A 16502-nucleotide genomic window follows, 5' to 3' on the forward strand; every position below is an offset into this window, starting at 1 on the left:
TTTCTCCCGTCACGCTCCCGCCCTGCCCCCACATATAACGTCACAATCTAGTGACTGGGGTGCCCAGCCCCGGTGAACACCTAAGGCTCCGCCCCCCACTGTAACAAGAGTGACCAGACTGAAAAAAAAAAAAAGGACAGACAGGGGGAAAATATGTTTTCAACAGAGCAGATCAGTCCCCCAGGACTCATCCTTTTGAGTGACCAAGAAAAAGCCAATCTATCAGATGCACAGTTCAAAACACTGGTGATCAGAAAGCTCACGGAATTGGTTGACTTTGGGCGCAAATTAGATGAAAGGATGCAGGTCACCATAAAAGAGATGCAGGAAGATACGCGGAGGAGAGCCAATAGTGAAAGGAAGGAATATGAGTCTCAAAACAATACAGTGGACCAGAAGGAAGATACAATCAACCAAGCAGGAAAGCATGATGAAATAAGAATTAAAAAAATCGAGGAAAAGCTTAAGACCATCGAGGACACTTTTAAACGTTCCAATATCCGAATTATAGGGGTACCAGAAGGGGAGGAGCAACAAGTGGAAAAGTTATTTGAACAAATAATAAAGGAGAACTTCCCCAATCTGGCAAAGGGAACAGTCTTCCAAGAAATCCAAGAAGCTCAGAGAGCCCCAAAGAAGTTGGACCCAAGAAGAAACACACCAAGGCACATCATAATTCCATTAGCCAAGGTCAAAACGAAGGAGAGAATCCTAGAAGCAGCAAGAGATAAGGGGACAGTCACCTACAAAGGAGTTCCCATCAGACTGTCAGCTGATTTCTCCAAAGAGACCTTACAGGCAAGAAGGGGCTCGAAAGAAATATTCCAAGTCATGAAAGACAAGGACCTACATCCCAGATTGCTCTATCCAGCAAAGCTCTCATTTAGAATGGAAGGGCAGATAAAGTGCTTCTCAGATAAGGTCAAATTAAAGGAGTTCATCATCACCAAGCCCTTATTTTATGAAATGCTAAAGGGACTTATCTAAGAAAAGAAGATAAAGAAAAGACATGTATAGTAAAAGGACAGCAAACTCACAAATATTAACAACCACACCTAAAGCAAAACCAAAAGAAACTAAGTAAACAATTAGAACAGGAACAGAACCACAGAAATGGAGGGCACATGGAGGGTTAGCAGCAGGGAGGTGGGAGGAGGAGAGAGAGGGAAAAGGTATAGAGAATAAGTAGCATAGAATGTAGGTTGAAAATAGATAGGGGGAGGGCAAGAATAATACGGGAAATGTAGAAACTAAAGAACTCATAAGTATGACATATGGACATGAACTAAAAGGGGGAAATGTGGGTGGGAGGGGGGTACGGGAGGAGGGAAGAGAAGGGGGGAAATGGGACAACTGTAATAGCATAATCAATAAAATATATTAAAAAAAAAAAAAAGATTCAAGGTTATTCCAAGAAAAAGTTTTTGTCTCTTTCAAAGTTGATGTCTGAAATGTTATGACCCTTCAAATCTCTATATTTAGGGACTTATTTTCTGCTTAGAAAAACTTTTAACATTGTATTTAAATATCGTTCAAACTACTCTAAAGTCTTTCTCAAGAATATCTACAAAATTTTTTACTTTTTCATTATACTTTTCTAACTGAAAAATCAAGACCCTACTCTTAACGGGATACATTAAACAAAAACAATATTCACTTCCTTAAACAATGAGAGGGGACTTCCAGCCAAAAGAAGGCAAAGATAGATACACTGTCTCCTTGCATAACCAAAAGAAGAACAACAACAAATTAAAAAAAAAATAAATAACCAGAATTGCCAGAAAACTGAATTGTATGGAAGTCTGACAACCAAGGAGTTAAAGAAATATTCATCCAGACTGGTAGGAGGGGCAAAGACAGGCAGCCAGGGTGGAAAGGACTCATGGCAAGGCAGTGGATGGAGGACCAGGGCAGGCAAGGTGGTGGCTGGAGGACTGGAGCGAGGTGGTGGCTGGCAGAGTGAGCAGTACCATATTCGAGTGCAGATAAACTGGGAGGAACTAGGAAGCAAGAGACTGCACAACCCAGGGTTCCAGTGCAGGGAAATAAAGCCTCAAAACCTCTGAATGAAAAATCTGTGGGGGTTGAGGCGGCAGAAGACACTCCCAGCCTCATAGGAGAGTTTGATGTAGAGGCCCACAGGGTCCTAGAACGTACACAAACCCACCCACCTGGGAATCAGCACCAGGAAGGGCCCAATTTGTTTGTGGGTAGTGGAGGAAGTAACTGAAAGCCAGCCAAGAGCTGAGCAAGCAGCATTGTTCCCTTTTGGACCCCTCCCCCACAAACAGCACCACAATGCAGCTACTTGAATTGCACCGCCCAGAATATCTAAGGCTCCACCCCTTACTATGAAACATGCACTCTGAGACAAAGAAATATGGCCCAAACAAAAGAATAGATGAAAGCTCCACAAAAAATACAACTAAGCAATGAAGAGACAGCCAACCAATGAGATGCACAGTTCAAAACACTGGTAATCAGGATGCTCACAGAAATGGTTGAGTATGGTCACAAAATAGAGGAAAAAGTGAAGGCTATGAAAAGTGAAACAAAGGACAATGTACAGAGAACCAAGAGTGAAGGGAAGGAAACTGGGACTCAAATGAACAGTTTGGAACAGAAGGAAGAAATAAATACTCAACCACAACAGAATGAATACGTAAGAACTAAAAAAAAAAATCAGGAGAGGCTTAGGAACCTTTGGGACAACTTTCAACATTCCAACATCTGAATTATAGGGGTGCCAGAAGGAGTGGAGGAAGAGCAAGAAATGGAAAACTTATTTGAAAACATAATGAAGGAGAACTTCCCTAATGTGGCAAAAGAAACAGACTTCCAGGAAGTCTAGGAAGCTCAGAGAATCCCAAAGAAGTTGGAATTCAAGGAAGCTCATACCAAAGCACATCATAATTACATTACCCAGGATTAAAGATAAGGAAAGAACCTTAAAAAAAGCAAGAGAAAAAGAAACAGTTACCTACAAAGTGCTCCCATAAGACTATTGGCTGATTTCTCAAAAGAAACCTTGCAGGCAAGAAGAGGCTGGAAAGAAACATTCAAATCATGAGAGGCAAGGACTTATATCCAAGATTGCTCTATCCAGCAAACTGATCATTTAGAATGGAAGGGCAGTTAGAGTACTTCTCAGATAAGGTCAAGTTAAAGGAATTAATTCATCATTGCCAAGCCCTTATTACATGAAATGATAAAGGGACTTATCTAAGAAAAAGAAGAAGATCAAAACTAAGAACGGTAAAATGACAACAAACTCCAACTATCAACAATTGACCCTAAAAAAAGAAAAACAAAAGCAAACTAAGCAAACAACTAGAACAGGAACAGAATCACAGAAATGGGGATCACCTGGAGTGTTATTAGCATGGAGGGGAAGGGTGGAAAATGGGGGGAAAGGTACAGGAAATAAGAAACATAAATGGTAGGTACAAAACAGACAGGGGGAGGTTCAGAATAGTATAGGAAATGAAGAAGCCAAAGAACTTAAATGAATGACCCATGGACATGAAGTATGGTTGGGGAAAAATGGCGGGAGGTACAGGGTGGAGGGGAATAAAGAGGAGAAAAAAATGGGACAATTGTAATAGCATAATCCATAGAGTACATTTTTAAAAAATGAGAAAATGGTGCAATGAGAAAACTCCAGCAGACTCTCCCACTTCAAAACATTATAGCTTTAAAGGAAGAAACATGAGGTTCCTAAGGTCATAAAAAAAATGGAGGCGCTGGTTTAGTTCACATTTTGGCAGGCTTACTCTTTTTTTTTTTAACAAAACATTTATAAAATATTTTGCAAAGGGGAGAAATAATAATTCACATCAATTTTATGATGAAAAGAAGTTCCTAAAGGAGTAACAGAATAAAGAAAAGTTAAATATGGAGCAAACAGTAAGAATTAGTTCCCTCGCATGCAGTGGCTAGGGACCTTTATCCTGTTTAGACTTTAGGAATGATTTTAGGAAAACTTACAAATCAGATACATGCTTTTAGGATAAGTGATACCACATGATCAACACATTTTTTATGTCATGATGTTTTACAGAAACTGTCATATGTAAAAACCTATAAATTGAATAGTCTATATATTGAAATGCCTTGGATTCCAAATTTTAAAAGAAAATACATTTTTTATCAAGAGCCAAGACAGATCAATTCTAAGAAAACAATCTTCCAGTTTATGATAGCCATTTTCATCTCTGATATGATTAATATAGAATTTAGTTATACAACATGCTTTTATCTTCAAATTTCAATTGTGTGCTCTTTCAATCAGCTTGCCCACTATTTCTATTATTTGTAAACCCTGTATTATTAAGATTTGAATGCATAAAACCTCACAGTTCTGTAGGACAAAACATAGATAAAATATGTGTCTTTGAACTACTTAAAAAACTATACATTTAAAATAATTTGTGTTAGGAATGCCTAAAACAAAGTAATCATAACCTAAACTATATGCAGATCTAATCAGTTTGGAAGCAATACATGCATAAAATACAAACACATGCAGTAAGACCATATGAACCCATTCTGCAGAAATAACAAAAAAGGCAATTTAGAAATTGGGAACACTTAAACAGGAAGATACTGTTTTGCTATAGCATGGAATAACTTCAAGATTGTACCTGAGGGGAAAAATATGTTTCTGAAATATTTCTCTCTGCAGAAGTAATTCTAAAAAAAAAAATGATCATGCAGTGCAGAGAATTCAATGTTGAATGATGCTGTCATCCATTTAATCTCACCAACTCAGCAGTCACTCATTTCAAATTTAATAGCATAAACTTTGCATGTACAGGGGAAAAATTATTCTATATATTCATAATTTAACTCCAAATAGGAATTGTCAGCAAATAGGGAAATTATTTTAAACATGCCAAGTCAGGGTTGGCTTTAAGTATTAATTAAAATATTCTATTATTTTCAAATGTATAAGAAATGTAATGCTAATTCACTGGTATATTAAAGTTAAGATTGCCTAAGTTAACAAATTTACATAAAACTGATAATAAATATATTTCTATAGTCTGCTTAAATTAAAAAGGGGTAAAAGTATGTTTTTGGATTTTGTATTTCAGATTAATGAATATTCACAATGTGCCAATTACTGCACATAAAAGTATTTCAAAGACTAAAAGTATCCACTATGGTTTGTGCTTCTGCATTCTTCTGAAGGTAGAAACTATGAAGCATATCATCTTTGTATGTCTCCTTACCACTCCCCTTCCCTACCCCCTCCCTTTCTTGAACAGAAAGCTTTGATTACAAGAAGCTGTCAACCAACGTAGTTTATTTAGTTAAAAGAAAGTATGAGTTAACTACAGGGGGACAGTGAGCACTTTTACATTCTTAGTTCATTAACCCTATAAATATTTTGGGGAACCTACTATGTATTCCACATCCTGCATAAGTGAGCTAACTATGTGTGAAAAGCCAGATGGAATCTGTTCAAATTCCTGGAATTTGTCAATGCACCTAAAAAAATGTCTGTAATTGAATCAAATAGAATACTCATTTATTCAGAATGTATTCCTAGGATATGTAGAATTAGTGAATTTTTCTAACAGGTTCAAATGATCATCAGTTTCTTAGAAAACATGGGCACATTCTATCTAAATATATGTTAGCTATAATTGTCATCTGCTAACTTGGCAGTCCACTTTTTATATTGCTGAGGGAATTTTTTTTGAAGACTCAAATATGGAATAAACCTATTCGCCACACTGTATTGCATTTTTTAATGCATCTTTTATTGTTTATGCCATTACAGTTGTTTTATTTTTTTTTTCACCCCTTGATTCGCCTCCATCACAGATACCTGAAGTGGGAGATACCTACATCATTAACACATGGAAGAGAAATATTACATTTGTTACCACAGAACACACAACTTAAGAGAAAACTCATTTCCTGAGAACCAAGTATCAGGGTTCAGAATTCTTGAATGCTGGCCAAACAGTGTTGAAAGAACTCTAGCACTTGTATTTGAGGATGCAGTTCAGGCACAGAATTCACTATAAGTACAATTACCAGGATAATTCGGTTACCAATAAAAAAATTACTAAGTTACTAATAAAAAAAACTGTGAACTTTTAGGCATTGTACTTTCAGTACAGGGCTTTTAGCTAAGCTAAAAACTACACTTGTTTATAGCTGAAATAAAAATTTTGTCTTCTTCATACTGTTGAGGTGTGTCAGTGAGAACTACTTCATTGTAAATAAACTTAGGGGTCAAATAAAAGGAAGTTGCAAAGGCAGGTGCACAACAGTTGAGTTGTTTCAGTTTCAGGGGAATAAAGTAAATAATTGTACTGGAATAGGTTCAGTTCTGGGCATGCTGCCATACAGGAAGGGTGTGTAATTACTGAGGCTAATATATCCATGTAAAAATGAAGTAATATCAATATGAGCACAGATGGGCTCCAAATTTCCTTACTTTATCTTCAAAAAGTAAGGATCTCTCATGACTCTCATTTTAGTCTTTGAAATTTAAACATCACAAGTTAATATTGAAGGCAGAATTGTAATTTTCACAAAAGTTGGAAAATATTATCTTGAAAGGTAGTGTTCTCTTTGAGAGCCCCACAAGTGAAAAACATTGCAATTTTCACTCAAAGATAACAAAAGAAGTACACATGGTATCTAATTTAGGACTTCACCAGGGTAAGAAGAGTATATACAGGTACAATCATTATGTTTTATGTCATCTATTCTTTGCTTACCATTTCATGCTATCTAAAATGGCCACGACCTTAAAACTGGATTCCAACTTCTAAAATCATAAACCAAAAGTAAGAAGTATGATTTGTGGGAGAACAGTGGAATGGAAATTAGAGTGGCTGAATATGGCTAAGTTCAAATAGAGATCTCAAACATTCAAGCAACATCATTACAAAAGATAAAAGAGTATCATAAGTAGTACATGTATGATTTTACAGAATGTAAATCAACTTATATATTATAAAGAGCTAGGAAATATACTTGTTAAACCTTATTCATGATTAGCCACATGGTCTTTTAAAGAGTGTTTCTACAATCCAGGATCCTATCCTGTCAATTGTAAAAGTAAAGTTTACTCTCCCAACTGATAACAATAGCCTGCACATGGCTCTTTGTTTACTACTTCCTTTGTGCCTGTGAAGTGAATGTGTAGAAATGGGGGCAAAGTTCCGGACGAGCAGACGGTGTCTTACCAAATTCCAGTGCCTCTGCATCCAAAGACAACGTGTCCATTGCAAGAATGAATATAGCATTTTAGCCTAGGTTTTCATAAGAGGAGAAAGGGAGCTTTGAAGGCATCACATTTGGCCACATTTCTTTATCTTGCTTTATCTTTATCTTTCTTTAGCTTGTATAAGATATTAAGCTAGGCATTAGAACATTCTCAAATTTCCCAGATATTTGAAAATGATCAGAATACCAAAAAAAATTTCCTTGTTTCCAACATCTGTATTCATCTTGAATTCCTGGACTCTTTATTAGGAGCTGAACTAAACAGTACAACCTGCCAAATGATGATGCTGATTATAGCCAACTGGTAGCTTAAAGTTCACTTGACACTTCCTGTAATTTCAGGTTTAAGTCCAAGGATCACATTTCTTTGTTATTCCCATAGGCTGATTTTCTACTACTCTCAAAGCATGATCCTTAACTGAGAGACATTTCTTCAATGGTTTTTTATATTACCTGGTATAGATGATACTGGTAGATAATTCTTTGATATCACCAAGATAACCATATCCTTTTATTCCCTACACTTAATTTTCAGCTAAGTTAAGACAGATGGGACATGACTTTTCTAACCTTATGTCATTATTTGACATCAATATAAAATGAAATTTACTTTGCTTCATGTGGAAACTGCATTTGATTCCTAGATCAGTATGGATATATGCAAGTCAAATTATCTTCGGGAAAAGAATATACAGCTGGGTAATTAGTTTTCTAGGTGTTGAGATTCTCTTGCTTAGTAACATTTCTATGAATGTGGCCATAGGTCTCACAATCTTCAAAAAATGACCAATTGGAGACAAATTATTCTGATAGCCAGTATTATTCATCCATTCCTTTCTTGAAGAATCATTTAAGTGTAGGCCTAATATATTAAAGGGACTGGGGGAGGAACAGGTGGTAACCTGTGTGAAACAAATGTATAAAACATGGCTCTGTCCTTAGGTAGCTGATTATATAATCCAAAGAAGCGTGCAGTAAGTGCCACAGCAATCATTTAAAGTCCTAAGGGAGGCCAGGAGCTGACTTCAGGCCGAGTGACCATGGCTTCAGGAAAGAGGTAGCACTTGAACAGAAGTAGGTTCTTTCTTTCTATATACACAAGAGCAAGGACTTCAAAACAAAATAATTGCATAGGCACATACCTATGTGACTGATGTAAATATGAAAGGTTATCACATTACAAAAGAGAGGGAATATGAATATCATCATTTTGTCAAAGAATAAGAAACAGCTTCTGGCTTCTAGATCCTAAAAAGGAGTGGTCCTGCAGAGGAAAATTCAATAGCTTTACGACACCCTAAAACCAATTTCATATAGTAACAGACTACTGATTTGTTAACAGCTGCTCTGGCTGCCTGTCATTTCCTTCCCAACTTCTTTCCATAAATTGCCTAGAGAGAACATGTACCAACTACTTTAGTGGCTTGAATGTGCTTTATTCAAGAATCTACACCTTTCCTCTCAAAAGTTAGATGTGTGCTGAGAGATACCACTTTCCAGTTCTTTAACCAAGTGCCTTGATGTTATGTTTGGGGTTGCACAAAATCAGCATGCTAAAAAAATGATTTTCACGTGCTCTATTTCTTATAATATATACTAAAACTGTTCTGTGAGACCAACACGGTGAAGTTTTGAGAGTTTAATTCCACACAAAAGTGAAATACTGTCACAGCATAAATATGGCTCAATATTCTGAATGTTGTCTTGCCTTCAAATCAATGTCTCAGAACGCTCACTGAACCCCTATATATATTTAAAAATAGAACCACCAGTTCTCCCTGAGAGCTTTTTCTTCTTATGTAGAAGTGACGATGACAATAGTAATATTAGTCCTTACTATGAGCACTGCTGTATTTTACATGAGTTAATTTAATGCCCTCAATAACTATTATTATCTTTATTTCACAGAAGAGAAACTAAAGCACAGAGAAGTTAAGAAATCTTCCCAATACCACACAGTAAGTAGTGAAGTTAGGATTGGAACCTAGACCATCTACCCAGTTGCACTGAAAGTGCTGTCTTCCCTCCGTAGTGTAATGAAACATCCTTCTTGAGATACAGCTGCCATCAAACAAGGTCTGTTCTTTGAGATCAGTGGAACTGATACCATCAATCCATGGCTATGAGCATTGCACAGTAGAATGGCATATTTTTAAATAATTATGCATCCCATCCAAGAATATGACTCTGCTGACACAAAACATGATCAAGGACACAATACAATATTAACTATTCCATCTGAGTCTAACATAACTAAGAAAGTCACATTCTAATATTTTAAAGTCAAATATACAAGATAAATTTTAACTGATCTTCTTATTCCTAACTTTCTAACTTTTCTGTGCTCTGTCTCATTGGGCAGATGATAGGGAGTGACATATTTTAGGAAAGTCCTAAGAAATTTTTATGCCATTATACGGAAATTAGAGCATCTTACCTGGTGCCACAAAAATCCTATGCAAGCTAGAGTTAGCTATTTCAAGTCAGGTGAGTATCTTGGAATAAGAGATAGATACAACATCTTAGGCCAAATAGCTGAAATACTGACTGAGCACTGAACAAGCAACTTTAAAAGAAATTAAGAATGAAAACTATAAATGTATATTAATGAACTTAAATTCTTAGAACAGGAATAGAAGCAAAGAGTAGAATATATCCTCTTACTAAAACAATAATCTGGGAGGTATAATTCTTCTAATAAATGACAGATATCAGTGGGATTTTTTGGCTATCTTGAGAAACTGAAACCTTTATTGCCATCTCCCAGACAATATCTATTCAGAACACTATTTACTGACAAAAGATAAAATTTTCAAGTCATCTGAAGCCATCAAGGCATTCCAGTGACAAAATCATGATCGGTTTCCAATTTTCTTCAACATGCAGGGTATCTGGTTTCAAGATACAAACATAAAAGTTCCTGTTGCTATGTTTATGAAAACAGTTTCTAGTCTTAAGTCAGTTCTGGGCCTTTTGATAAATTTACCGTCATGTTTCACAAAGATGCAGTGTACTTTATGAGTCCCCAATAAATCACAGCCTTTTCATTTTATAGCTCCTCGGGTCAAATCTTGACAATGAAGGAGTACTATAAATAAAAAAAGAGTCCCTTTTTCTTCCCTAAAAGTGAGAGAAGCTTAGATAATCTATCGTTTGGTAAAAAATAAAAATAGTACTGACTATAATTTTCTTGTTGTCTTCTCAAATTCTTAAATTGTGGGATGTTTAAAAACTAATCTCAGGGAGGAATGGAAAATATTTTGACATCTTGATATTATAATAAGTTGTGAAATCATTTTTCTTGAAAACACAGCTCTAATGTCAGACATACTGTATTTTTCAGACCATAAGACACACCTAGGTTTTAAATGAGGAAAATAGGAAAAAAAAATTGAAGCAAAAAAATGTAAAATATTTAATAACATAAATAACATAATATTTCACCAATGTAAATGTAAACAGAACTCAACAGCAGCATTAACAACCATTATTCCTCCCAAATTTCAGGGGGTTTGGGGGGGGGCTGTGGTGCATCTTATAGTCCAAAAAATACAGTATGTCACAATTCTAATTCTTTCATACCACATACCTAGCTCTAAGGTACACCAAGCAGTGAAATAATGAGGTATTAAATATTCCTTTACTCTTTGTCATCGTTAGTCACTGGAACTACTGATATTGATTTTTAAAGAATATTCCAGCAAATATACATCTAAGTTTATACCTCTTGAGAAAAAAGGACCCAGGGTTTTAATAAAATTTTTAAAATTAATAATTAGATTATATCCAACCCAGTAACCCTCACAGAGGACAAATATTTGTGTTTTGTTTTGGAAAGAAGGGCAGAAAAGAAATCTATCCCTGTAGCTTTAAACTTAATTTTATTTTATTAAACTTTTAAATCTTAAGAAACTAAATTCAGGAATTCCAATTCTCTAAGCACAACAAATAAGATCTAATTTGGAAGGCTACTTGGGTTTGAAGGATAAATAGTATTAAGGGCTTTAAGAAAATCAACATAAACATGACACTGAAGCAAACTGGCACAGTTTGACAAGTATTAGAACACTAGTTCACAAAATGAATATACTTTGATTCAGACAAACACAACAAATATAGCCTTTAACCAAAAACAACAGAGACAACCCTACATAATACCTATGTTAACACATTCAACACATCTAAGGCTATTATAGACCTCCTGGTAGAAAAGTCAGCAATGTGAACTATGCTTTACGAAGCTTTGCGTGCATGCACACACTCTGCAATGGGGGAGAGACAGAGACACCGATCACCATCAATATTGTCCTTACTTGCAGATGTACAAGTATCCTGCATGTTCCGATTCTGACTGGCACCTGGAGCGGCTCTACATGCCAGTCATCCCAATGTACTCAGGGATGTAAACACCTTATAATTAGAAAACGTGAAGGCGTCAAGGATGTTAAACAAATTTAAAACACATCCAAAGATTAATTTTTAAAGGCACTGAAGAAATAATTAATTGCAAATTCCAATAAGAGGATGTACCTGCTCCTTCACAGAAGCTAGAATAGTGGTGGCTGTGGTCTCGGGTTCCATGCCTGGGCCAGTGGAGGCAGCTTCCTGGCGGATCTGTGGTTGCCCCTCCTCCACCAATGAGGCCTGCTCAGGAGCTGGCATTCCTCCTGCAATCAAGCAGGCAAAGGGTTAACACTTTCTCAAGGGCTCCTCTATAAAAACAGGCTGGCTGAGGATTTGCAGACAGTTCCTAGGAAGTACTACACACTTCTACACACAATGATCCAAACTCCTGACAGCTATTCAATTTTTAGAAGGCAACTTCTAGAGTTGAAAGTATAGCAGGTACTACCAAATACTAAAAAGTAAAACTAAAAGTAATGATAATAAATTCTAAGAAAATATTGAAATATCATAGTCAAAAATGGCATGAAGTATTGGGGAGGAGGGCTCTTAAAAATTTACTAAGGAAAAAGCTTATTAAATTGATGAATCTTATAATTGGAAGCCAATAAGCAAATATGATTATCTTATCACTGAAACAAAAAAAATAAACACTCTATAATGCTGTAAGGGCCAGTTTTCAAAAAAGTATATACATACAAGGAAACATCTACAAATGTTCAAATGCTTTAACGATTACAGAAGAGGTTTATGCAGAATATCACTTTATCCTTAACATATTAATAAGCAGAAACAGGAAATGGGTCTGATTAGTTTCTGTATTTCCCCCTTCGTGAAGAGTCCACAAGCCTCCTCTAGCTGTTGAATTCTCCATCTCCTCTCCATCTCCTATTTCCTTGGTGCCCAAGGCTCAGGTGGGCACAAAGCTGCAAGGACGAGTTTCCTCAAGTGTAAGCAGGAGAAGCTTCAGACTTGAAGCAGGACTAGGATCAAAACCTAGGTGATCTTGGACAAGTTACCACCTCACTGAGCCCCACTTTCCTCACTTATTAAAAAAATGCACTTTACTAATTCTTTATGTAATACAATGGGATGATTTTATGGCAAACTATTTTTTAGTATGTGCTGTATGCCTACTGACATGTAAAATACTTAAAAATATCATCAACTGGATAAAATAACTTTCTGCATTTAATGAGTGCTCATTAAAGACATGAGGTCTATGAAGAAAAAAAGCCACACATAAAGATCCTAGATTAGCATGCAAGACATTTAAAGATATGAAAGTATTCCATGCCATTGAAAAATTAGACACCTTAAAATAAGCAGATGGTTGCAAGGAACAAAAATGTTACTATGCAACAGTGGAAAAAAATGCCAAAAAACAAAATTTTGAAAATGTTGAGTATAATACCATGAAATAACCAATATGTTGGAAAAAGCATAAATTCAGTGAACAAAGAGAATTTGAAAAAAAAAAAAAGATATAGAAACGTCATTGGCAAAGTACTTAATTCTTTACCACAAAGACAAGGAGCCTTACTTTTCAAAGATACAGAATTATATTATGGTAATTATATTCCATCACTCTGAGTGTACCACACTTAATTTCGTAATATTTATCATGATAACTTTGTTCACAATCTATGAAATTAGGTGAGCATTTTCTGAGTAGCACTCTGTTCATGTGTTCGGCAGGGTGATAAGGGGATATAGGCATAAGGAAGGGTCACTGGCCATTAGAGTCATCATCTAGCTGAGGCAGCAAAATATGAATCAGATTAACCTACAGTATAGCAAGATGCAAGTGATACAATATAACAACACTAAAACTGATGAAAATAGGTTGGGAAGAATTTATACATTTGTAAAAGAAAATACTACTCAGCAGCAAAAGGAATTTTCATAGGCAGGGGTGATGTTTTCATTCTCTGCTTTCTCAAAGACTAGCAGGCATTACAAGTCATCACTAACACTCATGCAATAAAGAATGAGGGTGAGACAATCCCCTATCCTTCATCTTTGGAACAGTCCCAAAATAGCACAATGAATGCTGGACAGAAGAGGGAGAGCACAATTAATGACAAGTTATAAAACCTATCTAGGTTGTCTGTCCATTTTCTTGTAGTTCTCATAACAATTTAAAGGGTTGCAAGACTCAAGCAAAGACTGGAGTCACAGGATGATATTATGACTTGTTGCCACTAGCAAACAAAAAAAGCACTGAGTACTTATGTAGCAGAAAGACTGAAACATTAGGTCTCATGCTTCCCTCAATTACCCCAACTTGCCTCACTTGAATGATCACATTCTCAGGACCTGAGAAAACTTGCAAATAGGTTGCTAGATCATATGGGGGCTCCCTGGAGAATCACAGGGAATGGAAGAGGTACCAAAGAACTGGAAGCAGGAAAATGCCATTTCTGTTTTTGGAAAGCAGAAAGTAGACTCTGTTCATGTTAGAAACTAAAGAGCTAGACATAGATCTTAGGTGAGATTCTTAAAAGGGTTTTGTCCAAAAGACAACCTGTGAGAACTAAAAACGGGCACACCAAAGAAAAATTAGGTTACACTGGTCTAATTTCTGTCTTTGGCAGTGTAACCACAGAAATGCAGAGTGTCTAGACTCCGGTGAGGCATGTATGATGTTAGAGCTCCCCCCACCCCAACATTATAAGCATCATATAAATGAGGCTGGCAAAAGGGCAACTGCTGACTTTCACAATCTGTAAATAGCTGACTGAAATCTATCACCCTATAGAGATTTCTAATGCAATGCCAGGGAGGTCTAATAATCACCCATTCCTAACCAAAAACTATAGCTGCAATGTAAATAATAATATATAACGCATGTTCAAATTCTTCAATGACTAAGAATGCTGAGTTTACCAGATGATAAAATTAAAATTGGACTAACATTGCTAAATTGCAGTAATGAGCTACCTCTATGAGATGAAACAATAAAAATAAATGTCTGGTCTTGTATTTAGGATATCTCAGCAGGACACAGGGGAAAAGATTTAGGTACTTTAGCTTCAAGAGAGAATGAGTGAACCATGAATGAGACAAAGCAGCCCTGAAGCCAATGTGCTCTTATGCTGTAATGGTATCAGTATTCAAGATAATAGAAAGAGGGGGACAAATGAGCATACACCTCTCCTTCAAGTTCCCTACGACATATCTACTTTCACTTATGGGTGACACATTAACAGGAATGGACACAGTATATCCATTCAAGAGACGATGAGTAGGATAGTGAAAGAATTCGGTCATTATTTCCAGACACAGGAATGCAGATGAAATGAATGACAGCTCAGGTTCCTTATGAGCTCAACCCTTGGCAGGAGAAACAAAAAGAACAGTTAATAGATTAAAAAGAGAAATTTTGACCTCAAAAATAAAGGGACTGTGCAGACAAGAAGATAGCTACAAACCTCTCAAGGACACCCAGATAAACAAGGTTAGACCTTTTAGGCTACAATCCTCAGGGCTAGACCAAAAACTAATGGTCTTGTAACACACTTGTATTAGCCTCTATTATTGGTGTCTTTATACACTGGATCAAATTTGGCTGATTATATTACATTTTTTATTGTTTATTCTATTACAGTTGTCCCAATTGTTTTCCCTTTTGCGCCCTCCACCTAGCTCACCCCTCTCTCCCACAGTCCATCCCCTCTCCATTATCTTTGTCCATGGGTCATTCATACATGTTCTTTGACTAATCACTTCCCCTTCATTCCACCATTTCCCCCACTCCACTCCTACAGCCATCAGTCTGTTCCACGTTTCCATGTCTCAGGTTCTGTTTTTCTCATTATTTTGTTAATTACATCCCAGTTATAAGTGAGGTCATGTGGTATTTGTCTTCCTTCTACTAGCTTATTTGACATAATAGTCTCCAGTTCCATTCATGCTGTTGCAAAAGGTAGGAATTTCTTCTTTCTTTCTACTGTGTAGTATTCCATTGTATAAATGTACTAGTTTTCTAATCCAGTCATCTAGTGATGGGCACTTGGGCTGTTCCCAACACTTGGCTATTATCAATGGCACTCCTATGAATATTGGGGTGCATAGCTTCTTTTGAATTGGTGTTTCAGGACCCTTAGGGTATAGTCCCAGCAGTGGAATTGCTGGGTTATAAGACAGTCATTTTTATTTTTTTAAGGAAATTCCATGCTGTTTTCCACAGTGGCTGCACCACTCTGCATTCCCATCAACAGTGCACTGGGGTTCCCTTTGCTCCACATCCTTGTCAGCACTTGTTGTTTGTTGATGGCCATTCTGACAGGTGTGAGGTAATCTCACTGTGATTTCCGTGTCTTTGATGGCCAGTGATGTTGAACATTTTTTCATGTCTATGGGCCATCTATATTTCCCACTTAGAGAAGTATCCATTCAGCTCCTTTGCTCATTTTTTGAATTGGGTTGTTTGTTTTCCTGGTGTTGAGTCAAATAAATGATATAAAATGAGGTCTGTCCAGAAAGTCTAGCCATTTTAATATAATGAGGACAGTTTGCATGACATTGATGTAACCTGGCAATCAAGAAGAGTGGACTGGAATGTGCTTGAGTGGATAATGATGACATCACTGTACTAGTTGGGGGGGGTGGTAGACACCTTTGAGTTAGCTTTTGTACTCTGTGGCCGTCACACTCAAAGTGACTGAGTGGAGCAACAAATCTGCATCAAATTTTGCATTAATCTTGAATATTCCCGAGAGAAAACTATTCAGATGTGTCAGAAGGCTACAGCTATGGGCAACTGGTGATTGGCAGTTTCATCACAACTGGCCCACTTGCGTATCACATCTGGTATAGAGTTTTTTGGTAAAACATCAAATCAC

General features: G+C 36.6%; 1 protein-coding gene across 11 annotated transcripts in view; it reads right to left on the reverse strand.

Annotated features, from left to right (window-relative positions):
• Nucleotides 1–16502, reverse strand: part of PKP4 (plakophilin 4) — a 255291-nt gene that overhangs the window by 164146 nt on the left and 74643 nt on the right. For 8 of the 11 annotated variants that reach the window (XM_028509729.2, XM_028509727.2, XM_036023444.1 and 5 more), the window contains exon 2: nucleotides 11782–11918. In XM_028509729.2, the coding sequence (XP_028365530.1) occupies nucleotides 11782–11913 (132 nt within the window). In that variant the 5' untranslated portion in view covers nucleotides 11914–11918. Of the gene's footprint in view, nucleotides 1–11564; nucleotides 11662–11781; nucleotides 11919–16502 lie in introns of those variants that run through there. The other 3 variants (XM_028509732.2, XM_036023446.1, XM_028509734.2) reach the window with 3 other exon arrangements.

This window comes from Phyllostomus discolor, chromosome 4, assembly GCF_004126475.2.
Source record: "Phyllostomus discolor isolate MPI-MPIP mPhyDis1 chromosome 4, mPhyDis1.pri.v3, whole genome shotgun sequence".
In the NCBI taxonomy this organism is placed as follows: domain Eukaryota; kingdom Metazoa; phylum Chordata; class Mammalia; order Chiroptera; family Phyllostomidae; genus Phyllostomus; species Phyllostomus discolor.